The 27,762-nt window shown below is 56.9% G+C and overlaps 1 protein-coding gene across 3 annotated transcripts in view; it reads left to right on the forward strand.

Moving 5' to 3' along the window:
• The window catches only part of ALPL (alkaline phosphatase, biomineralization associated), a 55,787-nt gene that overhangs the window by 18,821 nt on the left and 9,204 nt on the right, over positions 1–27,762 (forward strand). For all 3 annotated transcript variants that reach the window (XM_079122470.1, XM_079122469.1, XM_079122471.1), the window contains 5 exons: positions 20,523–20,689; positions 24,208–24,327; positions 24,552–24,667; positions 25,530–25,704; positions 26,270–26,445. In XM_079122470.1, the coding sequence (XP_078978596.1) occupies positions 20,629–20,689; positions 24,208–24,327; positions 24,552–24,667; positions 25,530–25,704; positions 26,270–26,445 (648 nt within the window). In that variant the 5' untranslated portion in view covers positions 20,523–20,628. The remainder of the gene's footprint in view (positions 1–20,522; positions 20,690–24,207; positions 24,328–24,551; positions 24,668–25,529; positions 25,705–26,269; positions 26,446–27,762) is intronic.

The raw sequence follows: 27,762 nt of genomic DNA on the forward strand, positions 1-27,762 counted from the left end.
GCACCTTTCCATGAGCTTATTGGTCATTTGCATATTTTCTTTTTGGCGTTCAGTCTGCTCACTGAGGAAGAGAATTGTTAATCATTTCATTGCCAACTTTAGGGAGTTGTTTATTTACTGGATACAAGTTCTCTGTCTTTGTCAGCCGTATGAACTGGCACTATACTGGCACTATTTTTATACCATTATATTTCTTTTCTATTCAATGTCCTTCTTCCTTTCTTTCTTTCTTTCTTTCTTTCTTTCTTTCTTTCTTTCTTTCTTTCTTTATTTTTGTACTGGAGATAGGACGCAGGGACACTCAACCACTGAACCACATCCCCAGTCCTATTTTGTATTTTTTTGTTTAAAGACAGGGTCTCACTGAGTTCCTTAGAACCTGGCTATTGCTGAGGCCGGCTTTGAACCTGAGATCCTCCTGCCTCAGCCTCCCAGGAAGCTGGGATTTCAGGCCCGTGGCACCGCATGTGGCTCTGTTCAGTTTCTTAGTGATATCTTTCCATGAAAGGTTGTTTTCCCCCCAACACTGGGATTGAACCCAGTTGGGGCTTTACCACTGAGCCACGTCCCCAGCATCCTCAGCCCTTTTTAATTTATTTTCAGACAGGGTCTCCCTGAGTTGCTGAGTCTGACCTTGAACTTGTGATTCTCCTGCTTCAGCCTCCTGAGTCGCTGGGATTATAGGCGTGTGCCCCTGCACCTGGCTTCTAGAAGCTTTTAATTAGGTTGATGATCCACATCATATTAATACAGGCGTTTGAACTGATGCTTTTTAAGCTCTTCCTTCTTCTTCTGTCTCTGAAGCCTTCTCGGCTCTTTGCTTCTCTCCGGGAAGAGTCGCCCCGACTTTCCTTGTTGAGGTTGCTTGTGTCCTTGGGCAGCACCTGGATCCGCTCTGTAACTTATTCTACCCGCTGTGTAGGCTATTTCAATCGCTTGTTCATATAAACATTCCTCTGTTTTAGGTTCTTGTGGTCAGTTCTTGTTGCTCATACCTTTCTTCTTCCTCTCGTGGGTCCCAAGGCTTATTTAGAATTCTCAGTCCGTCTGTTCTCAGGAGCCTGATTCCAGAGGCTTCTCCTGTGTCCTTGGGGTCCTGCTCCTTAACCTGGGAGCTCGCTCCTCAGGGTCCAGTTGTCTGGTGTGTTGCCTTGCGGTGGACCAGCCTGACCCTCTCTCCCAGCCCAGCAAGCCTAAGGAGAGGACAGGGCCAGGCCAGTGACCCCGGCCTCAGGAACGCGGGCTCCTCATGGGGTCGGCCTCACTGTCCCCACGCCAGGTGGCTAACGCCATAGGACTGGGCCTCCCTTCATCACCCAGGGAGCAGTAGCGAGGAGAGGGAGCTGTCCACTCAGGTCCAGCCTCAGGCAGGGAACGGTGACTGTGGAGGCCTCTCGGTCCCTCTTGATTCCTGTGTCCCATGTCACCTGCTCTGCCTTGCTGATTTTATCCCAGCAGACCCTTGTCCATCTGCCTGGGCTGTTGATTTCCAAGTGAGGGGCCCTGATCTTGGATTCCTGGGACACTGAAGGTGGCAGGGCCCTGGAGAGGGCAAATGAGATGAGAGGAAAACTCAAAACCTGTTTTCCTTTCTGGAATGTTCTCCAGCACCCTAAGAGCACACCCTGCCTTTTCTCCCTCCCTCCACACACCGTCCGAAAGCCCCTGCCTCTCCCAGGGAGGCTGCGTCCTCATCAGTGCCTGGGTTTCCTGACATTTTGCTGGAGGGTTGCTCCGTTGACTTGGGAGGGAGGGTGGGGAAGCCACAGTCTCCCTCACTGGTTTAAGAGCAAGGTGTGCCCACCCCGCCGCACCGTCTGCCAGAACACAGTGACTTCTGAATACAAGCCACAGCTGGATCAGGCGCACCCGGCAGCCAATAGTCCCAGAGCAGGCGGACCTGGACCTGTATTATAACTGATTGATTGGTTATTTTGTGACGTTGGGAATTGAACTCAGGGCCTTGCACACGGTGGGCAAGAGCCCCACCACTCCGCGATACCTCTGGCCAAACCTAGAAGGTGAAGTAAACATTAGGAGCATGCTAAAGAAATAAGGAAAGACTCGCATATCAGAGAGCAGAGTGAGAAGGTGTTTAAGAAAAGAGGCCTGTGGAACTGTGCAGTATGAGAGCCAGCCTCCTGCCCCAGCCCCGGCATGTTCCAAATAGCTCAGGGTTCTCCAAAAAGAACTTTCTGGGTCTTCGCATGACTGGTCTCACTGTTGCCCCTCCACTTCTGTTGAGAAACTTCCAGCACTTCCGGAAGTCTCCTTCTCTGATGGTACCCGGAGGCCAACGTGACACTCGGTGGTGGTGTAGGGCTCTGGAGTCAGAAAATCCAGACGCTAACGTCCTGTGTGACTGGGGCCAGGTCATGTGACCTCTCTGGTCCTCAGGTTCCTCCCAGGGCCAGGGGGCCAATGAGAATATTGGGCTAGATTATTCCCGGGTTTCCTTCCCCTTGATGAGTTGGTACCATGGTCATGAGCACAGGCTCCGGCATGGGGCTGCCCTGCATCCCACCTGGGTCAGCTCCCACTGCCACAGGTCACTGAGAGTCATTTCGGTCCACAGCTTCCACCGACATACGCTAGCAGGGCGGTTAAGGACTTGAGCTGCACGTGGTGGGGCACACCTGTCATCCCAGCGGCTCGGGAGGCTGAGGCAGGAGGATCTCGACCGAGTTCCAAGCCAGCTTCAGCAACCGTGAGGCGCTAAACAACTTAAGTGAGACCCTGTCTCGAAATAAAATTCAAAGTAGGGCTGGGGATGCGGCTCAGTGGTAGAGCGCCCTTGGGTTCAAAAGAACATGAACATGGACAGTTTGGATTCATGATCCCAGCTCTGCTGCATGCCTGCGGTGTGACCTTAGATAAGTTACTTAACCTCTCTGTGCTTTTTTCCTTCTTTGCTAAATGAGGATGATACTAAGAGTAGCTACCTTAAAGTGGAGACTGCTGCTGGGCTCCTCTGGTGCAGAACGCGGTGCAATGAATTCCTTTTTTTTCCCTTGACACTAGGGATGGAACCAGGGCTGCTCTACCACTGAGCTAGGCCTTATTTTTCATCTGGAGTCAGGTCCTCACTAAATTGCCCAGGCTGACCTTGAATTTGCAATTCTCTTGCCTCCGTTGGGTACTGCAGGAGGGTAGCCAGGACTACCCAGCCAGCCAGGGCGCGTCGCGTAGCCCGAGAAACTTTGATGCTAAGTGCCCTCTAGATGTGCCCTGTCCGATTGTATCTCGTCCCCATCCTCTGCTGGCATCTGATCTGCATGGTGGAATGACTCATTCTGTTTCATAGATAAGGAACCTGAAGCTCCGGACAAAGTCACTTTTAAAACTGCAGGACCAGGACGTCACCCAGGTTCCCTCCTCCAAGCCTCCTCTTTCCACCAGGCTGCAGTGTTTTGAGATTAGACCGGGCGTGGGGACTCCCAGAGGCTGCAGATGGGAGAGCGCAGGGAGAATCCCCTGCTGGCCCACCTGGCCTCCTGCAAGGTGGCTTTGTAGGCCACGTGCAAATGTGGCTTCAGCAGGGACACAGAGGAGGCAGAACAAGGGTGGGAGGGGCAGTTGGGGCTCAGGGGACTTGGGATGGAGAGCACAGGGGCTCGGGGACAGGGAGGAGGACACCAGAGGACACCAGCCAGCAGAGAGAACTGAGCCTCCCCAAGCCCAGGGCTTAAGCCTGGGGTCTTGAGGGTGGGCCGGCCACCAGGCAGCTGGGGGGTACAGCCCCCTGCCACGTGTGGGCCTGGGCTTCACCTCTCAGAGCCTCGGTTTCCTCATCTGCAAAGGGGCTGTGCTCCCACCTGGGAGAGAGGGGAGAGGGCACGTGGCAGGCAGGCAGCCCTGGCCGAGGATCCCAGGTGTCCAGCTGGCTCAGTGAGCACGCGTGGACTTGAGAGTGAACCCGACCTCAGTTTCCTTCTCTGGGGTTTAGAATCTGGTTCTCAGCTGCCTGGGATTACTTACTGCGAAGACAACAATGAGATATTGTTTTGGTGAGACCTTCTCGGACTTTGATAAAACTGCAAATGCCTCTGTTCTCCGTCTCTCTCCATGGCACCCGCCGACGCCTGGCATCCACTGGATCTGGTTCATCTCCTTGTTTGTTCGCCCCGCCAGCTGGGACTCGGGCTGTTTTGTTCAGCACCTAGAACAGCCCCTGGCATACAGTAGCTGCTCAATAAACAGCAATCCAAGACCGTTGGTCAGATAACATCTAGGGAAGGCCCTGGGCAAAGCAGGTGCTGACTCAGTGCCAGCTGTACCTCAGAGAGGTCTGGCAGAGGCTTGCTTGGTAAGAAAGGCTGTCCAGGAGGGCACTAGGCCCTGATCTCGGGCTGTGCTGGGCTTCCTCTGCGGCCACTCCTGTGGAGAGCAGAAGTGACAGAGCTGGGGTTCTGCAAGGGGGCGAGACCCTGGGGCCTGCGTGAAGCCCACGCCACATGGCTGTTCTGGTTAGATGTGAGGTGTCCCTCGAGGGCGCATGTGTGACGATGCAGGTATTTTCAGAGGTGCAGTGAGTGGGTCTGAGAGCCTCAAGCCAATCAGTGGCTTAATCCACCGGCCAGGATTACTGTGTAGTTGTGTAGTTCCGGGGGCAGGTGGCTGCAGGAGGTGGGTCTCGGGGGCCTGCCTTCCGGGCCCAGGTGTTGTCCCTGGGGAGCACGGCCCACTCTCCACTTCCTGGTGCCAAGTCCCAGAGCTGCTCTCCTCTGCCAGACGCTCCGCCCTGAGTCCTGCCTCGGGCCCAGAGCAGTGGAGTTGCTGCCTCAGGACTCAGGCCTCCGGAAACCGCGGGCCAAGGGAACCTCTCCTCTGCGTAGTTCTCGACAGGCCTTTGGTCATGGGAAGGGACATCTGATTGGACCAGCGGCTGTCCCGCTTCCTTGACCTTCGGGGGCCACCCCCCTGGGGCTCCTCAGTGGAACAAACTGTGTCAAAAGGTGACAGTCTAGTCCCACTTCTGCCACCAAGTGGCTAGGAGAAGAAGAACTGAAGAGCCAGCAGATCTGGCTCCTGGCCTGGCCCTGCCCGCAAGCCACCTAACTCCCTGCTGCTCCATTTCCTCGAAAGCAAGTGTATACAGTGGTGTCCCCCTACGGTGACCTCCTGCAGCTGCTGTGTAAGACTCAGTAAAAATGTGAATGAGGACCATGTCACTACACAGGCCTAGAAGGCAGAGCCTGCACCTGCAGCCCCCAGCATGGGCCAGGCACGCGGGAGACACAGGGAGCTGTTGGTCACAGTTGTTGGACTAGACTGATGAGGACCTTCTGAAAGGACAGTCTTGTGCACAGAGCAGGGCCGCTGAGCAAATCCCACCCCAGAGTCTCATAATGGCAAATTTCACCCAGGATTCTCCTTTAATTCTATAAATTCCAAGTAGAAAACTACTTGTATTGAGCTGGGCTCTTCTATCACATACCTGAAACTTCTCAATTCACCTTTAGTTTGTTTGCCAGATTTTTCCTTTGGTAGAAACAGTTGACTGAATATGAATGACTTAGTGTGGTGGTTTACGATATAAAGGGCTTAGAAATCTAGCTGAACCGAGTTCTGAGCTCAGAGACTGTGTTCCTAGTAATGGAAAAGCCAAGGCAAACAGTGAGGGGAATTAATTGTAACCAGGATGTTCAGAGGTGAGCTTCAGGCATGGCTGCATCCAGGAACCCAAGTAGTATTATGAAAAACAAACTTGGCATCTCTCTATTCTGCCTTCTGAGTCATTGTTCATCTGGGTCCTCACAGTGCCCTTCCCCACCACTTCACACTCTCGCGACACACCATCCTGGTGGAGAAGTGTCTTCCAGCTTGTGCCAGTCAGGGCCCACCTGCACGCAGGGGTGGAACTAATCTCACCCAAATCAGGCCAAAAGGGGGAAGGGTTGCTTCTCAAGAAAACTGTGGTATTGCTAGGAAGGGAAATGGATTCTGTGTGGCCCAGAATGACAGCAGATATCCTACAGTCCTCAGAGAGGAAGCAGGGGAGAGCACCACACTTCAGTTTGCTAAGTTCCTTCCCTTGTTTATGGTTTGGACATGAGGCGTTCCCTCAAAGCTCATATGAGAGAAAATGTGAGAACGTTCAGAGGTGAAATGGTTGGGTTATGAGAACCTTGACCCAATCAGTGAATTAATCCCCTGATGGTAACTGAAGGCAGGTAGGGTGGGCTGGAGGAGGTGAGCATTGGGGGTGTGGCTTTGTATCTGGAAAGTAGAAGCTCTCTCTCTCTCTCTCTCTCTCTGCTTTGTGACTATCATCCTGAGCCGCTTCCCTCCACACTCTTCCTCTTCTACCATGATTGTTCTGCCTCTGAGCCCTGAGGAATGGAGCTGACTGTCTATGAACTGAGACCTCTGAAACCATGAGCCCCTAAATAGACTTTTCCTCCTCTAATTGTTCTTGTCAGGTCTTTTAGTCAAAGAAGCGAATAAGCTGACTAAAACATATTGGTACCAGGAGCGGGGTTGTTGCTGTAACTAACCTGACAGTGTGGTTCAGAATTTTTGGCATTTTTTGGAATCTGTGGGAGGAGTTTTGGAAAGCTGAGTGATGTGAGCTAGAAAAGCCTTAGATTGTTGTAAGTGGACCTCAGTGGGTGTTTCTGGTGGAAGCTAACAAGACCAGAATGCCAATAGGACTATGGACAGTAAAGACTGGGCTCATGAGGTTTTACACTATTGGTAACTGAACTAGAGGCCATTCATGTTATGTTCTGGCTGAGAAGTTGTCTGCATTTTGCCCGTGTCCTGAGATTTTTGGTGAGGTTGATTTTAAAAGTTATGAACTTCTTAATCTGGTGGAAGAAACTTCTAAGTGGCATAACGCCGCTTGCCGCTGCTTGCCGCCGCTTGCCGCTGACCAGCGGGACAAACGACACGTACTCTTCAGAAGTTCATGAAGCAGCTTCCACTTTATTCGGATAACACCCTCAATGTATAAGCAGTCTCATGCATATGCAATTGTAACCAGATATGTCCATCCAATCCTATTAAAGGTCAAGCGATCACGAGCTCAAGCATACATGTAAGATATATCTGTCCATGCGCTAGGCGGCTGAACTAATTATCATACAGCCAATGGTAAACACTTCCTGTTTTTCTCAAGGCGCATTCAGCACACCGTTTGGCTCTCTGCCAGTTGCCATCTTTGGATGCATGTGGTGTAACCCTGGGCCCCAGGTCTCGCCCGCCACAGCATAGTATTCAGGCATGGGTATTGTTGAAATTCTTTTTTTTTTTTTTTGGTACTGGGGATCAAACTCAGAGGCCCTTAACCACTGAGCCCCAGCCCCAGCCCTTTTTTGTATTTTATTTTGAGACAGGGTCTCAAATTATTTGCTTAGGGCCTCACTTAATTTCTGAGGCTGGCTTTGAACTCATGATTCTCCTGCCTCAGCCTCCCAAGCCACTGGGATTGCAGGCATGCACCACTGTGACCAGCACTGGAGGCTTTTAGCCAAGTTTATGGTGATATTCAGGAGCAAAAAGCAGAGCAGAAAGATTTGACAAACCTGAACTTGAAAGGCTGGAGTAAAACAGAGGCTAAGAAAGTTGCAGCTGTTAAAGACATCGCCACCTCTAAAGAAATGCTGCAGACTGAGCCCAGCGACCATAAGAAGGATGACTTGAGGGCATCTCAGGAACTGGCGGGCCCACACCCGTCTCAGGCTCAAGGATGTAAAAGGAAAAAATTCCCTTGAGAGGAGACCAGCGGGGCACTCTTCTCACACTGGGTGGCCTAGGAAGTGGTTTCACCATCTCAGCCTCCCAGGCCCTCAGAGGCTGCTGTAGCTGTGATCTTGGGAGGCTTGGCAACAGCTTGAGATGGTGGCAGACCTTGGCGTCAACCACATGGTGCTGGTTCTGCAGGAATGTAGGACACTGGAGTTAGAGGGTCATGGAGGCTTCCACCGAGATTTCAAAGAAAGGCCTAGGAGGCCAGGCAAGGTGCAGCAGGGTCAGAGTCCCTGAGAGTGACGTGTGGAGATGTGAGAGGGAGACCCCTGGGACTAAGAAATGCCAGTACCGTGGGCCACCGTCCTAGGAAAGCTGCAGGAATGGATCAGAGAGCAGCCACGTGGGCTGCAACCAGCAAGGCCATGGGGCGGAGCTACACAAGCCCTTTGGAGAGGACATCACGGGCTGCCTGGGCTCCGGATGCCGGAAACGGAACTACAGGACTTGTTTGCCCAGCTGGATTTCGGTCTTGCTTTGGTCCCATTCCTATTTCTATGCCTGTATTTTTCTGAATGGAAATGTTTATCCTGTACCTTTGTAGGTTGGATACTTGTAAATTGCGTTTGATTTTTACAGAGCTTACAATGTGAGTTGGCCTTGAGTCTCACAGTGGAGGCTTTGGACTTGAACTTTTGGGCAATCTTGGATCTGTTGAGACGATGGAGACTCTTGGGGATGGACTAAATGTATTTTGCATTATGAGACGGGCATGGACTTTGGGGGACCTGGGTTGGAATGTTACGGTTTGGATGTGAGGTGTCCCCCAAAGCTCACGTGAGGCAATGCGAGAAGGTTCAGAGGAGGAGCGACTGGGTTGTGAGCGCCTTAACCGAATCAGTGGATTAATCCCCTGATGGGATTAACTGGTGGCTGGAGGCAGGTGGGCGTGGCTGTGGGGCTTAGATTCTGTGTCTGGGAAGTGGAGTCGCCCTCTCTGCTTCCTGATCATCACGTGAGCCGCTTCCCTCCGCCACCCTCTTCCATGATGTCCTGCCTCACCTCAGCCCAGGAAGGGAGTCTGCGATGATGGACTGAGACCTCTGAGACCGCTAGCCCCCAAATAAACTTTTCCTCCTCTGTTCTTGTCAGGCCTTTGGTCAGGGCAGTGAAAAGTGACTGGACCATCTTTGAGAAGCTGGCGGTGGAGGCCCCTGCAGTAGCCCTCCCTGCTGGCGGGTGGACTTCCGCAGGGGACCCTGGCTCGCGGCCCTGGGCAGCCCCCACGGTCTCAGAGTCGCTGTGCATGAACCTGAAGAAGGAAGCCCAGGACTGCAGCTTCCCCTCCGGGAGGAGCCTCTGTCCTGTTGGGAGAGATCCCAGGAGGCGGCAGCCACGTGGTGTGGGGACGGTGGCAGGGCGGCAGCCCGCCTGGTACGCACATGCCAGCGAGGTCCCGGTCCCGCCGGTGTGGGCTTCTGGGGCCTGGGGTGGCCGAGAGAGGCCGAGGGAGGCCTGAGTACTCCCGCGGGGCGGAGGCTGGCCTGGCAGCCGCGTGGACAGGGGTGGCCATCACACTGCACCCGGGCCTGGCCTGGATCCAGCCCTCCCACACTGCTGCTGCCTGACCCTGAACCTCTGCCCTTTCTGGGCCTCGGTTTTCTCTTCTGACCTGGAACTGCGAACTCCAACCTTACTGGGTGGGTCCCTGGAAGACTGAGGGAAAAGCTCCCAGCACATAGTAGGTACCCCGTTAAGAGTTTCTCCCCTTCCTATTAAGTGCTGGGTGACCTTGGCCAAGTTACTTAACTTCTCTGCACTGGGAGCCAGTAGCACCTGTTGTGTGGGGTTGTCCTGAGGACGGGCACTTTCTGTGAGTGTCCCCATGTAACAACGAGCAAACTGAGGCCGGGAAGGCGATGACGTACTCAAGGTCAGGCAGCCAGTGAGCCGTGGAGGCCCTGCTGAGGTGGGTGCCCTGGGCGGGACGTCGCGGTCACAGACCCTGGTTTCCTGTCTGTGGGCCCGTCCCTCAGGGCCCCAGGGGCACCGTGAGTATCATGTGTACCCGCTGTTAGAGGCCTTTGCGTGGGAACGGGGAGCCACTCTGCGCCCAGCGGCGTGGAACTATCTCTGCGAACAACGTCCGCGGCCGGCTGGCACCTGCCACCCGGGGTTCTGCTTGTGCTGGCCGCTGCCCGACGGGTTCCCCCAGCCCAGAGCCTCAGGCAGCCTCCTCTCCAGGGCCATCTGGGGAGTGGACACATCCTTTCCCCGAGGCTGCAGGACTCAGGGCAGAGCGCAGAGCCCTGGTGGCCAGGGTCCTGCCCCAGGATGAGCTGGAGCAGGGAACTCTGGGAGAGGTGGGCGTGTCCAGGGTCACCCCGCCCAGCCAGGGGCGGAGCCAGGTCTCTAGCGCGGCCCCTCCCCCATGGGCCCAGGCGAGTCCCAGCTCAGGGACCCACCAGGGGCTGTGCATGGATCAGGAACCTGCAGCCAGGTCCAAGGACTAACTCCGTCGGCCGCTCTTGCCTTGTGACCTCGGGAGAGCCGCCTCGCCTGTCCTCAGTAAAGAGGGGAATGGGGAAACCCTCCCCAAGGGACTCCGGGCAGAGTGTCCTGGGTATGAGTCATGTAGCGGCTGTAGGTAATGCAGTCTAATGTCTAATGTGTACCCATTGTGTACACGTTACAGAGCGCCGTTGGTGTGCATACCTGGTCTTGTCTGAGAGTCAGAAACGTCCACAAGTAAAGCTGAATTCTGGTTAGTTCACTTACTCGCTGGGTAACCTTGAGTGAGCTCTTTGACCTCTCTGTGCTTTTTGTTTTACTGTCTGTAAAAAGGGAATAATAATAGTGTTTGCCTTGCATGTTGTTTGGGGGATTAAATGAGCTAATATAGGTACAAAATTTTGAACAACGCCTGGAACATAGCATGGGCTATGAAGAGGTTTGCTGTTATTTTAAGCAACACGGTGACAGGTTATGTAAAACGGATTCTTCTAGAATAGTGTCAGTTTGAAATGTTCTTTAGTAGACATAAACATTAGTGTATAGAATTTTAAGACTCTTGCGTCTACACTGTGCCTCACTGATTGACTTGTAGCTCCCAAATCCTTAGCTGGTTAGTGGAGAGACCTATCCCGGCCTTGGATGTGCTGCGTGACTGTAGGGAGGTGATGCACCCTCTCTGTGCCTTTCTTTTCTTCGTGTCGTGAGAACAAAAAATGGAAGCCCCTGCTGCAGGGGTGCTGAGTGGAGTACCATAGTAGGGGGTTGGCAATCATCTCAGAGACACGTGGCATATGTGCCACCCTCCTGGCCCCCACCCCCTTCCCCCGCTCAGCGTCCAGGCTTGGCCTGGAGCACAGTGCCTGGGACAGAACACGCCTGTCCGTGGGATGGCGGAAGCCCATGTGCCCACAGAGGCCGTCCCCGGCCTCAGGCATGGTGTCCCTGGCCGCATCCCCCGTGCCCGGGTCCTGCGGCGGCTCCTCCCACAGCCCACTTTCCCTGGCTCAGTTCTCTGCCCACAGAGCCACTCTGTGGCATCAGGACGGTCACCGGGTCATCGAGCCCCAGGGAGCCTCGGGCGAGCTTTGGCTCCGGAACCCAGGCCCTTGGGCCTCAATTGGCCCTGCTGGGCCTTGGGCAGGTGAGCTGGGCTCAGGAGCGGAGCCCCCGGGGCTGGTCCAGGCGGCCTTCTCCGCCCGCCCGCCCGCTTCTCCCTGCCCCCTGGGTGCTGCGCCCCCCTCGGCCTCCGCGCAGGGCCTCCAGGAGGCCCTCTCTGCCGCCTCCACCCTACTGCGCTGGCGCCCCGCCTCCCCTGAGCCCCCGCTGCACCCCGTCCACTGCCTGCGTGGTGGGGCCTGGGCCAGCCTGGTCCTCTCAGGACACAGAGCCCGGCAGGAACAGGGCCTCTGCCCTTGGGAAACCGCAGCCCCCAGAGGGGCTCAGCAGCGCGCAGCCCGACGCCACAAAGACCTTCTGGGCCTCCAGAGGAGCAGGTGCGTGGGAAGCCAGGGGGTCCCTCTGTTCCTGCCCCAGCCCTCACCTGCCCATGTCCTGCCCCCGTCCCATCGTCACCCCTGTGTCCCCTCCCCACGTCCAAGTTACTGGCCAGCACTCAGCCCACCTGCCTGTCTCCGGTTCTGCGTGGAACTCGGTGGGGCTGGCGACCCTCCAGCAGTCCCGCCCCCGCTGCCAGGTGGAGGGCGCTGGGGGAGGGGCGAGCCCGCCGAGGGCCCCGCTGGAGAGGGGCCGAGCGATCCTGTGCGCAGGCGCCGACCCGCGCCAACTCAGTACTGCCCAGCTGCCTGTTCCACCACCTGCCCCTGCCCGATCGTCCTGCCACCTACTACATTCCCTGCCGCCCAGGGGACTCCCGATTCATCAACAGTGTGATCCCGCTCTCTGGAGCTCAGGCCTGATGAGGAGGTGGCCATCAGTGGCCGTCTGAGGCTCTGACAAGTGCCACCAAGGTCTAGGGCCCAGGGTCTGGGGGCTCAGGCCTGGACTGGGGGCGGGAGAGATTCGTCAGATGACTGGCAGGGATCGCTCCAGTCTGGGGAGCACAGCGCGGGGGTTGAGGCTGGGGACTCTGGTTGGCTGGTGTTTCTCCAGAGCCCTGAAGACACAGCGGCTTGGCACCCAGACCCTCGGGCCCTCCCACACCTGTTTCCTGCTGGGATGGGATGTTGTCAGCGGCTAGAGTTTTGAGTCTTGCTCTATCCCCCACACCTGGCTCCCCATCCTCTGGGGAAGTTCCTCCTTGGATCTGACCTACAGCCCACTCTGACCAGCACACATTCCTTTCCCGCCCCTTCACCCAGAGACTGCTTCATGGCCGCCATAAATAACTTCCACCAGTAAATGAATAAAGTCCTGCCAGCAAGGGTGCCAGAGCCACTGGGCTTGGTTGAGAGGCAGATTCCACATCACTCTGTGACCCTGCAGCTGAGACTTTGCTGGGCTGGTTTTCAGCGGGCACTGTCTCCAGGCAGGTCTGTGCTCCAGCAGCTGCCTACCCTAGCCCCCGCTCCCGGGAAACAGCCTCTCCTGTCCTCAGCCCTGGGAGGAGCCAGGAAGGCCCAGATGACAGCCCCGGGACCTGGCTCCACTGACTCCTGTATTTCCCAGAACATCTGCAGGGAGAAGGAGCTGGGAGGCGCGGGGTCCGCTCCCAAAGCTGCCTCACACTGTGGACCTCAGTTTTTCTTATCTGGACAATAGGATGACCTCTAAGAGAATGTTGCCCAGACGAATCTGCTGATGGGAACGACTTGTTACAAATACAGCTTCCCAGGCCCTGCCTTGGAGAATCTAGCCATGCAGGTCTGGGGTGCAAGAAATAGGGATTTATTTGGGCCTATGTCCTTTGTTTTCTCTTTTAAACTCGGATAGGGTCTCATCACCCACTGAGCCCTTGTCTGTCCCAGCGCTTGCTTTAATTCACTTCTTGTGGAAGCTCACAACCTAGAGGTACAGGCGGGGTGGTTGTTAACTCCTCGAGGCTCTTTACATATGCAAGCGCTTTTAACTACTTCCAGGTCATTACAAAGAACATTTCCATCCCCAGAAAATTTGCTCATGCACTTCTCAGTCACCTTCCCTTCCCTGGAACCACTGGGGACAGAACTTTTTCCCACAAACACGGAGTATTTTTGCAACCTGGTACTTTTGAGAAATCTACCCAATGGCTCCTCCAAACCCAAGTAGTCTGAAACTCCAGCTCTCCATGGGAGCTCGCCAGGGTCCCCTTGAGCCCCGCCAGGTACAGGCTGGAGCCCAAGGTGATACTCCATGGGTCTCACATCACCTTTTTAGACTGGACAGTGGTGCCTTTGAGGGTGTCCCAGGAGCTGAATGAGACAGGGAGGGCCCCTGGGGAAGCCGAGGTAGAGACAGCCTGAGGTAGGTGTGGCCCTGGGAAGGTCCTGTGCAGGGGCTGTGGAGGGCCTGGCTCAGCACCTGCGACCCTGGACCACCTCACCATGGCCACCGGGCCGCTTGGCCTCGTGCTCCCTTGAATGGGAGACAGGTGTTTGTCAGATCAGGAAGCAGCTTCTGAGGTGCTGACCCTGTGTCACACACCCTGGAAGTGATGGGGCTGGGGCTGGGACTGCTGGCCACTGCTCAGTCCCCACCGCCCCTTCGGCCCTGGGTTGCTGAGCCCTCCTCCTGCCTGGCTGGGATGTGGTGTGTTGGCTTCAGTTTGAGTTGAGGGACTGGAGAAGGCCAGGGGTCAGCAGGCTCGGGAGCTTGGCTCTCTGCTCTCTTGGTGAGCTCAGTGGCCCTTCTGGTGTTGGGAAGAGGGGACCTGCCTTGGCACCATGGGGGTCAAAGCGTTTCCCTGACCTGGCTCAGGGGGCCTGGCCGTGTGTGTTGAGTGGCCTCAGCTCTGGCCTGTTTCTGAGTCTGGGACATGGGACCCTTGGTCACCGTCCTGACTTCACGGTGTTCCTGGGACCCTAGAGAGACTGGGCGGGAAGCAGAGGGGCACTCGGTGCAGGTGGCAGCTCATCGCTTCAACCCGTGCACTGACGCTTGGTGGCCACAGGCATCGTGCCACCGCCTGGCAGAGCTTGACTACAGCCTCCTGCTCCCGCAGGCCTGGTGCTGTCCCCGTTCTGGGGCCAGCAACTGTGTTGGCACTCCTACTCCACAGTTGCACCTCGGAGCTTCTCGCTCGAACGGAGCCTCGCATGCAGTAGGTGCTCAATGAAAACAGCCTCTTGTATTCTGGTCATGGCGCTTCCGCGGCTTGAACTCGGGCGGGAGAAACAGCTGTGAGGGAAAGCCAGGCAGCCCGGCCAGGACTTCCTTCCCTCTTGAGCTTTTAGGGGTCTGGCACGTAGTAGGTGCATTATCTACACTGCCTGGTCAGTGATCCCCAAGCAGACAGTGACCTGTCTGTCCTGTTCCCACTGTTGCCTTAGAACCCAGAATAGTGCCGGGCATCCAGCAGGTACTCAGTAACCGAGGGACGCACGGACCGAGCTAACTGACACGCTGCAGCAGGCCCGCCCTGAACTGAGTGGGGGAGGGGAGCCCACAGGTCACCCCTGGGTCATCCCCCACCCCGGTAATCACCAGGCTTAACCTGGGGATAAGGCCAGGTCGGTGCCACTGACCAGGGCTCTGGAGCCAGCGTCCAACCTAGTGGCAGTGTGCAGGGCGTGGCGGTCCCTCCTGAGGGCCCTCTTCCCCCCAGATGGCCTTCCTGGGGCCCACCCTGAACGTGGTGCTCACAGCCGTCCTCAGCTTCCTCTGCTTCATGCTGGCCCTGGGCCTGCTCTGCTTCTTCACTGGCCGCCTGGCCAGGCCGCTCAGGTAGGGATGCATCTGCCCCAGCTCCGGCTCAAGTGTCTGTTCTGTGGGGTGACGAAGGGCAGGTGCAGCCTCTCCCTCTTGGTGGTGGGGAGGCCGAGTCCTGGAGTCAGCCAGGCTGAGCTGTAAATCAGGTGGGGGCTGCCATGCCTGGGGCGGGTCACAGGTGGCAGCGACTTTCCTCAGTCCTGCTGTGCTGATCGTCCTGGGTCTGCTGGGACCCGGCCCAGGGCTGGTTTTCACCCAACTCCAAGGTGCTCCCAGGCCCCAGATGCAATTAGTCCTCCGGGCCCAGGCCTGGCCCCTCGGCTGCCTCCGCTGTCCCGCCAAATAGCCGCTCCTCCCGGGCATAAATAACCAGGGCACGTAGCAGGGGCCTGGCAGAGAAGGTTGGGCCAGGAGGTAGTGGGGTGGCGAAGGGGCTGGCGCACACCCGAGGCCTCATTCCAGGCTGGTATAGAACATTGGCAGAGGGTGGTGCACAGCGGGGTCCTGAAGCCCCAGACTGGGCCCCTCACCCTGGGCGGACAGAGGCCACTAGAGTTCTGGCCCCAGAGGCGGAGGGCCGAGAGGCAGAGCCAGCAGGAGGCTCGGCTTCCAAGGGCCTCCCAGATCCCCACCCCCCTGTCCTGGGCATAGGGAGGGAGAGGGCACCTGTCTGTAGGCCAAGCCCTCTCAGTGAGAGCCCTGGTGCCCAGACTCAGGGCCTCCTGGCCTGGCCGCCTGGCATGGGCCTTGGTTAGGTGAGCATTTGCAGGGCGCTGGGGTCCACGGATGGCACAGCAGTCCTGGCTGTCCAGAGCTGCCGTCTGGCAGGCCAGAGACAGGCGGCCACAGACCAGCCGAGCCGGGCTGCAGGGCGCTCAGGCCCCGAGGGGGCCTCTGCACCCGTTCTCCCCCGTCTGCTGCTTTGCTGGGGCCCTAGGTGCAGGGAGCTGGGAGTGGGCTCTGCTCCTGGGCTCGCACTGTTGCTAGCTTGCTCGGCCCTGGCTTTGTTTCCTTGCCCTCTTCACCTTGCTGCTCCCCAGAGGTCCTCCCCACGTGGCACAGTGCCGCCTGCTTACCTACGGGCCCTGCCTTTGCTTCTCGCGGGATCCCGCAGCTGCCCGCGCCGTCCGAGCGCAGCTGGGCCTCCAGGGTCGGGATTGCTGCCACGGACACACAGCCTTCGCCGGCTCACGGGCGCATTTTCCTGGCTGTGGACAGAGAGCTGGACCGCAGCGCTCATGATTGCAAGCCGTCATCCAGGAGAATCTGCCAGCAGTTTTTCCGGCAAGGACGATGGTTCCCATAGGGTTTTGGCATAACATGTTTTCAGGCTAAAGAAATTCTTTCCAGGGCTGCGGATGAGGCTCAGTGGCTGAGCACTGGCTTGGCATGCCTGAGGCCCTGGGTTCCATCCCCAGTACCAGGAGGGAGGGGAAAGAGAAGGGAAGAAAGAGAACAGGAAGAAAGATGCTTTCTCAGTGCCACTTTCCGAGGGATGTTGTCACCTATAGATGTCCATGTCCGCATTCCCTGCAGATGATCCTGTCAAGTTTCATCCAGGCTGAAACTGCCACCCATACCCATGATTCCCAAATTATCCTCTAGCCAAGAGCTCTCTTCCCAATGCCAAGTGCCCATTCAATGTCTCTCTCTCTCTCTTTTTTTTCTGGAAGTGGGGATTGAACCCAGAGTCACTTTACCACTGAGCAACATCCTCAGCCCTTTTAAATTTTTTTTAAATTTGGAGACAGGGTCTCACTCAATTTCTTAGGGCCTCACTGAGTTGCTAAGACTGACCTCGAACTTGAGATCCTCCTGCCTCAGCCTCCTGAGCCGCTGGGATTAGAGGCATGCACCACTGCGCCCAGCTCAGTGTCTCCACTCTTAAAGACATCTCATACTCTATATGTCCAAAACAAAGTTCCTGATTTTGCCCCACAAAATCTCCACCTCACGTCTCAACATGCCACCCTAATTGCCAAAAAGCTGACCGTTTTTCCTGAAGATCAGGAACTAGAAGCTGGTCGCAGTGCTGCACACCTGTAATCCCAGCGACTCCAGAGGTCGAGGCAGGAGGATCACTAGTTTGAGGCCAACCTCAGCAACTTAGTGAGACCCTGTCTCAAAATGAAAAATAAAAAAGGACTGGGGGTGGAACTCAGTGGCAAAGTGCCCCTGGGTTCAGTTCCCAGTACCACAAAAATATATAAATGAATAACATAGAATAAAAAGGGAAAAAAGGAAAAGAAAATCCAGATTGGAAAAAAGGATTCAGATTAAAAAGGAAAAACTAAATTCTTGGTAGAGGACATGATTATAACTACATAAAAATGCCAAAGAAGCCCCCCACACACATGAAATTCCTAGAACTAATAAGTTTGGCAAGGTTGTAGGATACAAGGTAAAACATAAAAACCAGTGGTATCTCTAAGCACTCGTGATGAACAGTTTCAGAAACAATGCGCTTTCTGATAGCTTCCCCGGAGTGAAGTCCACAGGTTCCATGTTAACAGATCCAGGGCCCGTCTGCTGAGACAGGAATGCTGATCACGTCAGAATCTGTGAATGGAGGGAGAGACGCAGTGTTCACGACGGGAGACGCAGAGACTCGAGCTCCCCAGCTCATCTCTGGGTTGAATACCCTGGCAGCCAAGGGGTGATCGGGGACCGCCGGGTCTAGGAACCGGGGTTGGCTGATACCAAGAGGGTGCAACAGGCTTTGGGGCTGCCCAGCTGCTCTGGATCCTGATCGTGGGGGTGGTAAGGTGAATCTAGTCCTGTGTTAGTCTCCAATCTTCGTTTTTCAGTTAAGGAAAAGGAAGCCCCATGGCGGGCTAATTCTGGTATCAGAAGGCCTGTGGTCAGGTTCTGCTTGGCCACCTTGTCGTTTGTAACCCTGATCAAGTCACTTCTCTCAGAGTCTCGGTCTGTAAGAGATCACCAGTTCGTCCCTGTCCACTGCAGAGGCCATGAGGGAGAAGTCAGAGTGAGGGGCAGCTCACAGGCCTGTTTGCACATGGTCCAAGTCCTTTAGAGATCATTTATACAAACTCCCAAAGAGTAACTTTTTTTGATACCAGGGTTTGAACCCAGGGGTACTTAACCACTGAGCCACATCCCCAGGTGTTTTGAAGAATTTTTTATTTAGAGACAAGCTCTCGATAAATTACTCAGGGCCTTGCTAAATTGCTGAGGCTGGCTTTGAACTTGCAGTCCTCCTGCCTCAGCCTCCCATGCGGCTACGATAACAGGCGTGCACCACGGCACCAGACTCCAAAGAGTAATTTTTACTTTATCGAAGTATAGCACTTGCACAAAAAAGTGTCTGTATTGTAAATTAATAGCTCAGTGGATATTCTCACTGAACCCACTGGCATGACCAGCACCCCAACCAAGCAACAGAGCTCACCTGCCTTCGGAAGCCCCCTCCCACCCCTGTCGTCTCTACACCCCTCAAGGGAGCCTTTATCCTGTCCTCTGATGCCCTGCATTAAGTTCTTGCTTTGGACCATTGGAGTCACACCGTGGGTGTCCCTGGCTCATGCTTACCCAGCTGTTGCCTGGAGCTGTCCATCATTCTGTCTCCATCCTCGGGGGTCCGCGGTCGTGAGCACGCCCAGGGGTTGATCCAGCCTGACATCCTGGGTGCTGCGAAGCCGCCCTGAAGAGGTGGGGAGCAGGGCACGTGCATGACACTCAGCTCTGGGGGGCTGCGGTTCCCAGGGTTGCACCCATCCACGCCCCCCTCACCGCAAAGGGAAGCCCAGTGGCTCAGCCTCACCGAGACGCGCTGTTCTGCACATGCAAAAGGGAGATTTGGGGATGCTTCTCCCCTCCCCCCAGCTCCCCTCCTTAGCGCCCGGCTTTCCATGGTGTAGCTATTAACTGTGCCAAGTGCAGAGGTAAGCGAAGGCCAGGTCCCTGCCCTTAGATGTTCCCAGAGCAGTGGCCGAGATGGACCAGGAAAGAAGTATTTGGAAAACAGGGAAGTGGCAGAGCAATTGAAGTGGCAAGAAGCTCAGAGGTCGCACATTGGGATGGGTGACAGTCTACAGGCCTCCTGAGGGGGGGCCTTGGGGTTTTTGAACTATGGTGAATAATGTCTTTTTATACTTTATAGCAATTTAATAATTTTTTTTCTGATTTTAGGATTTGCTATAGAACAGTTAGCTACTAAAGTAGAATAAAAAATTTAGAAATCATCTGGAATTCCACACTCAATGTCAAGCATGGTCAGATGTTTCCTTTCAGTTCCGGCCTCCTTCGCCCAGTCGTGCCCCAGGACCCTTGTCTTTGAGTTCAAAACACAACCTCTTTCTCTGGGGAGAAGAGTAGCTTATCTTTCGCAACACCTTTCTGATGATACCATCTCCATCCTTTCCGTTTCCCACAACAAATGGAATAATCATTAAAATCTCCGTTTGGGTTGAAATAACTATTTCCCAGTGAAACTCTTGCCATTTAAAATCGCACATCTTCCGGTAACATTCGTGCACAACAGGGTTGGTACATTTCTCAGCTGCCAATGGCGTTGTCCCTTGTGATCCCAACAGGATGACCACAGTTTGAAAACATTCTTGAGCCATTAATTCATGCACATTTCAGGCAACTTGGAAAATTAAAAAAAAAAAAAAAAAAATGAAAGAGGAAATAATCATTTGTAGCCCTACCACCCAGAGAAAAACCACAGTTAATGTTTGGTGTGTTTCCTTCCGTCTTTTTTTTTTTTTAATTAATAACACTGTTCAAAAAATTTTGAAACTGGACTGGGGCTTTGTGGCTTGCCTACCATGCATGAGGCCTTTGGTTCAATCTCCAGCACCAAGGAATGAATGAATGAATGAATGAATGAATGAATGAATAAATAAACGTGATATCCCAACACTGAAGAAGTTTTAAGAAATATAGAAAAAAACAACGAAAAGTAACCAAAGTTGTCTGTAATGTGGCCACTGGAATAGACACCCTGTCCAGCAACCTTTCCCCATATGTTCCTCTGAACTGCCTCTGTTTCTCTTATCAAAAATGACCCATTCTAGAAGAGAATGTCGCAAGCATAGGGGTCCTTTGAGGGCAAAGGTCCCTATGGGAAAGGGTGACTCTGCGTAGGACAGGGCATCAAAAGGCTGAAGGATGGTGTTTGAGAACAGGCCTCTCCGGGCGCCTCCAGGAGCTGTAGCATCCGCCTCCTCTGGGCTGGAGGCCTGGGAAGGGCCGAAGCACCACACAGAGACTGCATCCCGACCAGGACAGGTTCAAAGTGGGAGTCCCCTGGGAAATGGGGTGGAACAACTTTGCAGCCCAGAACTCATTTATCCTTACCCAACTGTCTCTGTGATTTCATTTCCAGAGGGAGAGCCCACCTGGCTTTGGCTCCCAAGGGCGAGCTCCATGCCGGGACTGTAGTAGGTGCTCAGCAAACACTGGAGGAAAGAATCAAGGAACCAATGCCCGAGTGAAGAACTGAGCTCCAGAGTGGTGCCCGACGTGTCTGCCTTTTTCCTTCTAATTTCTAGGATTGGAGCATCAGCTAACGGTTAATCACTTCCAGTCCTCCTCCACACCCACCCACGTGCTTTGCATCTCTGGGCTCCAGAGAGGAAGCAGGTCTCGGGGCGCACCATGATTCCACCATTCCTAGTCCTGGTCGTTGGCACCTGCCTTACCAACTCCCTAGTGCCAGGTAGGACTGGGGGCCACCGGTGGAGGGCGGGCAAGTCCTGGTGCAGGTGGGGTAGGATGAGGGCAGGCCAGGTCACGGAACCATGCGTCTGAGAACTGTAAAATAGGTGTCCAGAGCAGGAAATCTCAGCTCCGCCCCTGCGCTACTAGGGCGGAAGAGGTCCCCCCCTTCCCTTTGGGTCAGACTGCTCCTCGTTGGGGTTTCCATTCCCCCTTTGTCTGTACTCATCTGAAATCCAGTGGGTTCTGTGATCTCCTCCAGCTCATGCATGGAAGGCTCCTGCTGGCTTGCTCGGCAGATTTCCCCGTGTCTTGAGTTCCTGCTTGGGAGCTCCTCTTCCACTGGAGTTTTTGTTCGGTCTTGTCTTCCTGTCTGGGGTGCACTGGGGGTGTCCCTGCGGTGTGGTCTTGAGTTTGGTCCTCTCGGAGCCCGAGGGCTCCCGGTAACTCTGGACAAGTGGTTGTGTTAATTTCTCTGTTCCCAGTTCTCATGCCATGAATTCAAATCCCCACTCAGACGTGCTGGGATCTGGAGTGGGTTTACCTTTCCCTTGGAGGGCTCTTTCCCATCCCTTCCAGTCTCCAGGCCAAGAGTGTCCGTTCGTGCCTCATCTTCCGTCCAGACCTGCCCCTGACATCCCTGCGGTTCCCTGGTTTTGGATTTCTCTTCAGTTCTGCTTCCTGGGGCTCCCCTCCCCTGGCTTCTTCCCTCCCGAAGCCCGTGCTGGTGTGGTTCTCTCTCTCTCTCTCTCTTTCTCTCTCTTCTGTGGCTGGAGTCAGAGCAGGGCCCTCTTCAGCGCTCTGTCATGTGGCCTGAAGTCCCACTTGCTCCCTGAACCTCGTCTCTCTGTCAGTGTGGTGGAGATAATGTTCCCCTCCCTGTGGTCACTGCAGGACTGCCTGCCCAGTCTGCCTCGCGGGCAGTGGGCCCCGGTGAACACTTAGGAAAATGACACTGGGGTACAGAGAGGAAACCCACCCCGCCGTCAGTGGCAGGGCCAGGACAGACCCCCACGGCAGGATTCCCAGGCCAGCACACCCTCCGACCTCACATGACGCCTTCCCGTGTACGCTGGGGACCCGAGCTCAGCCTGGGATGGAGTCCAGGCTTCTCAGCACCCACAGCCCCGGTGGATGCTGGGCCTGGGCACACACTGGGCCAGCAGATGAAAATGGGAAAGATGAAGAGCAGCAAATGAAAAGTCTTCAGCGGCCGGCCCTCCGGCCTGCTGCCCGTTCCATTCTAGGCGTCCCCGGGCGGACCACGTCCCATCCATTAGTAGGACTCGCAGTGAGGACAGACCTTCAGTGTTCACGGCGATGAGTGTGTACTTACTCCCAAGCACTCAGGTGGGGAGATGGTTTTCAGGCACAGGATGTCGGGAGAGCTCTGTGACCCTCCCCAGAACCCTCTCGGGAGCCAGAGGACCGGCTGCCTTCTGCCGCCATGCACTTCTGCCCGTTTTGAACTTCCCGTCCTTGGAAACCGTTTTAGTCAGCTTTTTGGCTGCTGGGACCAAAAGACCTGGAAACACACCTTTAGGAGGAAGAGTTCACCTGGGGACTCAGGCTTCGGAGTTGATCCCTGGCAGGGGTGGCGTGGTCAGCTCAGGCCCCACAGGCCAGTCCTCTCCTCTCAGCTCCCCCACAGCCTCCCACGCGAACTTCTGGGGGACCCCTCACGTCTAAACCACAGCAGAACCATACTCCGCCTACCGATAAGGACTCTGTGGATGTAGCCTCATATCTTAGGCTGTTGCAAGTGGCATTTGATGGACTCTAAAAACAGTGGCCTTCTGGGATGCAGGTGTCTGATGCCGTCGTTGCTGAAGCCAGACCTCGGATGGAGAAGGCAGTTTGACACCAACTGAGCCCTTCTGGGGGACAGGCCCTGGGGTAGCTCGGGTGACAGATGAGTTCTGCTCTCACGGGACCCTCGGGCCAGCAGGGAGCAGGCACGGTGGGGACCAGGCAGACCGGTGGCAGAGCCTATGCTGAGAAAGGCCCATGGGTGCAGGGCAGGCTGGCGTTGACCCCTCCCCAGTGTCTGCCAGCCTGCTGAGGGAAGCTCTTCACCCTCCCAGTGCCACCCAAAGCGGTTCCGGGAGCAGAGGCACCATGACGTATTCCGAGGTAGGCGGGCGGGAGAAGGCTGCCTGGCCCAGGTCTCGCGGCCCAAGCCCCATTCCCCTAGACAGAAACTCTAGAGGACAGCCCTTGCCAGCGCACAGCTGGATGGCAAGGCCGGGGCCTCCAGATTCCCTGCTGGGGACTCGGCCTGTGAGATCTGAGATCGGGGACCTTAGCAGACTTTTCCAGAAAAGAGGGGAGCTGGGGCTCCTTGGGGAAGGCAGTGAGCAGAGGGCCGCACAGGACGCTCCTGGTGCGGCGGTGGGCACGCAGGGCCCAGGCTGGGGCGGAGCTCCCTCTCGCTCGCCGCCTGCCCAGGCACGAGTGACCACCTAGTGACGGCTTCTTCCCAGCTGCTCTCCTCTCGGTTTCCCTTCCTGGTATGGAGGGAATGGCTCCCCCAGGCTGTTGGGGAGAGTAAAGCAGACGCGTCTGAGTGTAAAGCTTGGGACGCGGGCCACAAGCCACACAGTGAGGGGGCGCACCCTCGAGAGGCCACGGCGGAGGCTTGCATCCCCAGCCCGGCCTCCGGACCTCAGCCTTTCCCCCTCTGCAGGGGGAGGTCATTGAGGGAATCCCCGAGGGACTCCGCCTCCAGGCTTCTAGGTCCCCAGGGCAGCTTCGAAGGGCCCCAAGTAGTGGACGGGACCCGAGGCCTCTGCGTGGATCAGGGAGGTCATTTGCCCAGTCACGCAACTGGTGCTTGGCACAGCTGGGGTTCAGGCTGAGGTCTGGCAGGTCCTCAGGCTGAGGACTGATTGCTAGAGAGATAGACAGACAGACACTCCTAGTTTATCTCAAAACCCTAAAACGCTGTCAAAAGGGGAGTTATTGGCGAAAAGCGAGGGACGGGCCATCAGAGCCTGCCCTCCTTGCCAGTCTGTCCCCCAAGGACTGTGATCATGTGATCTCTCCAGATTGAACCCATTTGACAAAAGGCAAGACTTGTTCTCCAGTGCTGTTCTTAGTGCCCTCACCGGGCCAGTCTCCCACTGAACCTGCTGTAATGAATAAGCCAAGCAGAGCTTATAATTGATGGCTGGGCACATCTGGGGACTCCGGAGTTGGGAGCAGTTTGTTCTGTTGAATCGGTTAAACGTTACCTTGTAATTGCTGCCTTAGAACCCCTCTGCTGGGTGAGAGGAGGCGTGGGCTCTGGAGTGACACCTTGCTCTGCCAGTGCTTGCCAGTGCTGTGTGGCCTTGGGCCAGTTGCTTGGTGTCTCTGGGTCTTGTTTCCCTCATTCCGAGATGCCCAGGTCCACAGACTTGTTTGACTGGCTCCCTTCTGAGTTCTGACTTTCCAGCCCCGACCCGTGAGGTGCTGGGGTATCTGGGGATAGGAAGCTCTCCCCCAACCTCCACCCAATAACTGCCTCTCTCTGCACAGAGAAAGAGAAAGATCCCAACTACTGGCGAAACCAAGCCCAGCAGACCCTGAAAAATGCCCTGGGCCTTCAGAAGCTCAATACCAATGTGGCCAAGAACGTCATCATGTTCCTGGGAGACGGTGAGACTGGGCCCCGGGCAGGGGGAGGGGCTGTGTCAAAGAGGCGGGGCTCTGGGGAGAGGGGAGCTCACGGGAGCGGGTCAGGCTGTGGACCTAAGAGGTCCGCTCTGCCTGGCAGCCCCCAAGGGCCTGGGAGGGAAGGAGGAGGGTCAGAGCAGAGCCGCCTTCTGGTGCCCCTGCCCGAGGCCGGGACCGGGGAGACTGAGCCCTGCTCCCCTCCACAGGGATGGGCGTCTCCACGGTCACGGCCGCCCGCATCCTCAAGGGTCAGCTCCATCACAGACCTGGGGAGGAGACCAAGCTGGAGATGGACAAGTTCCCCTTCGTGGCCCTCTCCAAGGTGAGCCCAGCCCAGGCGCCCGGCCCAGGCAGCCCGCGCCCAGCTGGGCCCCGGGGAGGAGAGAGGACAAGGGTCCTCGGCGTCCCTGTGGGTCCCTGTGGGTCCCCACCGTGAAACAAGGAGAGCAGCAGCCACCCCCCAGGTCTGGTTCTGAGGCTTTCACGCTGAGGCGTGGCGCACACGGAAACCTGGGCGGTGCGGCCTGGTGGTCTGCCCGCTCTGTTCAGACCGCCTTCCCTGCACTGCGCCTGCGCTGCCCTGGACGGCAAGGGGCACGCTAGGTCGCTGGTGTCATCGGCCTGGTGCTCTGAGCGCTAGGGCAGCCATTTGGGGGCAAAGAAAGCACCCCAGACATTCCTGTCGGGCCTCTGCGGGGAAGGGTGGGATCGGGAGCTGCCGGCTGGCGGGGAGGGGACAGGCAGTGGCGGCGCCTGGCAGGGTGTGGCAGAGAGGGCACGCGGTCTCGGCCCTGCCTGCCCCTGCCCAGGCCCCCACTTTCAAGATCCCCTTTCCTCTCCCTTCTCCGGGAATCTCCTGTTCCCAGGCCCTTGCTGGTCCTGCAGCCCCAGGGACCCAGAGCGAGGCTTCGCTGCCCCGGCCTGACCCCCACACCTCTGCCCAGTGGTTCTGCAGAGCATGGAGACTGGGCCTCCCGCCCGTGCTGCTGCCTGTCACCGCCGAGGCCCGGGCAGCAGGCAGCTCAGTTAGATGATCCTGGGGCTCTGCAGGGACCTCTGTGGGCAGCAGGGCCCAGCCAAGGCTACAAAGGGTCTCCGGTGTTCCCCTGCCCACCGTGTGAGTGGAGGTGGGTGGCAGAAGGGGAACCGAGGCCGGCCGCCCCAACCCTGCCTCCTGTCTGCAGACCTACAACACCAACGCCCAGGTCCCCGACAGCGCGGGCACCGCCACCGCCTACCTGTGCGGGGTGAAGGCCAACGAGGGCACCGTGGGGGTGAGTGCGGCCACAGAGCGCACCCGCTGCAACACCACGCAGGGGAACGAGGTCACCTCCATCCTGCGCTGGGCCAAGGACGCTGGTGAGCCTCGGGCAGCGGCGCGGGCGGGGGCCGGGGGCCTCGGTCGTTCTGACCCGAGAAGGTCGAGCGAGCTCTCCCGGGTCCAGCTGTCTGTAGAGGCCGCGAAGCCCCTTTGGGACGGGAAAGGCTAGTGGGCCCGCTGCTCGAGTCCCTGGGTCTGTTGGTTTGACCATAAACTAGGCCTGAAAGTGTAGCTCTGCTAGATTTGGAAGGAGGGGGAAGCTGGAGCCCAGGCCAGCCCCCAGGGGTCAGTGTGGTCTGCTCCTTCCCCCTTCCTTCTGGGACAGGGACTTTGGAGTCAAGGGACAAAGCCAAATGACCCAGGTGAAGGGACCCTCCTCCACCTGAGACCCCTTCGAGGGCCTGGGGCTTCCTGCAGGTGGGGGTCCCATGGCTCCCGGATAGAGGAGGACCCTAGCCCTGGTCCCCGCAGCCCTCTTGGGCAGTTGCACTCTGCTTCATAGGACAGGGGGACCCAGGCCCAGGCCGTCAGCGGGCAGAGGGAGGGAGAGAGCGGCCGGATGTCCCCAGCTGCAGGGGAGCCAACCTCTCCTCTGAACCTCAGGGAAGTCCGTGGGCATCGTGACCACCACGCGGGTGAACCACGCCACCCCCAGTGCCGCCTACGCCCACTCGGCCGACAGGGACTGGTACTCGGACAACGAGATGCCCCCGGAGGCCCTGAACCAGGGCTGCAAGGACATCGCCTACCAGCTCATGCACAACATCAAGGACATCGACGTGAGTGGGGCAGGCCGGGGGCCGGCGGGAGGCCTCAGGCCCAGGCTGGCCTGGGAGAGTCGCCAGGCCCGCCCCACGCGCCCGGGAGGGCTCCCCGCCATTAGGGGATTTGCGGTGGGGGCAGGCAGGCACTGGAGGATCTCTCTGTGGCGGGCTGCAGTGTGAGCCCGCAGGTGGCCGCCGCCACACCCCAGCAACCAAGCGCCCAGGGCTCATCCTGTGAACTAGAACCTGGGGCCGCAGTGCCAGCTCTGGGAGTTGAGGGTGACACCGTGACCCTCTGAGGCGAAGACCTACCGCAGGTTCACGGGCGCAGACAGGCAGGTGTCAGCGCTCGCCTGCGCGGAGAAGGGCTGAGGTGGGGAGGCTGGCGGGCGCCCGCGCTCCAACTTCCCGTCGCCGTTGCTAGGTGTGTGGCCGACGGTCAGCCACTCGTACTCGTCAAGCCTCCCCTTTCACACTCCTCCTGAGCCGCAGCGATTGGCTGCGGGTTCTCGGGAAGCACTAGGTGACAGCGCCTGGGCGCAGCCTGCAGATCCTGCTCTCACGTGAGGACTTCTGCTGTGTTCCAGTTGCTCTTACCTGCTGCGGGGGCCTCAGGGGTCAGGTCCGGGACACTTGGATCCCCTGAGCCTGGAATGGGGGTGGGGTGAGGCTCAGCGGAAGCCCCAGGCCCAGGTCCTCTCACCTGCTCTCCCCTTCGGTCCTCCACGCAACACCCCCAATTTCTGTGTACCACCTGGCCCTCTGCAGCCATGTCTTCCCTTTCCCGAGTGGAGGGGACGCCCCTTACAGGACAATAGTCCTGCGGACCCTCCGGGTGAGCAGCCGTCTCCCCAAAGCCTCCTCCCTAAGTCTCGGCTCCCACCTGCGGGCTCCCGGCCTTCGGAGGCCACGATGAGGTCACAACGTGAGAACTGTGTTGTACCAGCACAGGGGTAATTGCCAGCTGCTCTTAGCAGAGGCTTGGCAGGAACAGCTGGCCATGGGGCGGGAGCTTAAGGACAGTCCGAGCAGAGGGAAGATGTTTTGGGTGGGGGGCGGGGAGGTGTCCGCAGGGACTACAGGACGTGCACCAGGGAGTGAGTGAGGAGGGGACCCAAGGGACATCATCTCCTTTTCCTCCTCCCAACCCCGTCTGCCCCTTAGTCACGGCCACTCCGAAATCCCTCCAGCCCCCAGGCTATACATGAAACAAAAATCCTGGTGTCCGCCCTGAAAATAAATATCTTTTGCTTGAAAAAAAAAAAAAGAAAGAAAGAAAGAACGACACAAACCCAAACCCAAAGCCAAACAGCAAGCCTGTTATTTGGGAGT

The sequence above is a fragment of the Sciurus vulgaris genome (genome assembly GCF_902686455.1).
Source record: "Sciurus vulgaris genome assembly, chromosome: 1".
In the NCBI taxonomy this organism is placed as follows: Eukaryota; Metazoa; Chordata; class Mammalia; order Rodentia; family Sciuridae; genus Sciurus; species Sciurus vulgaris.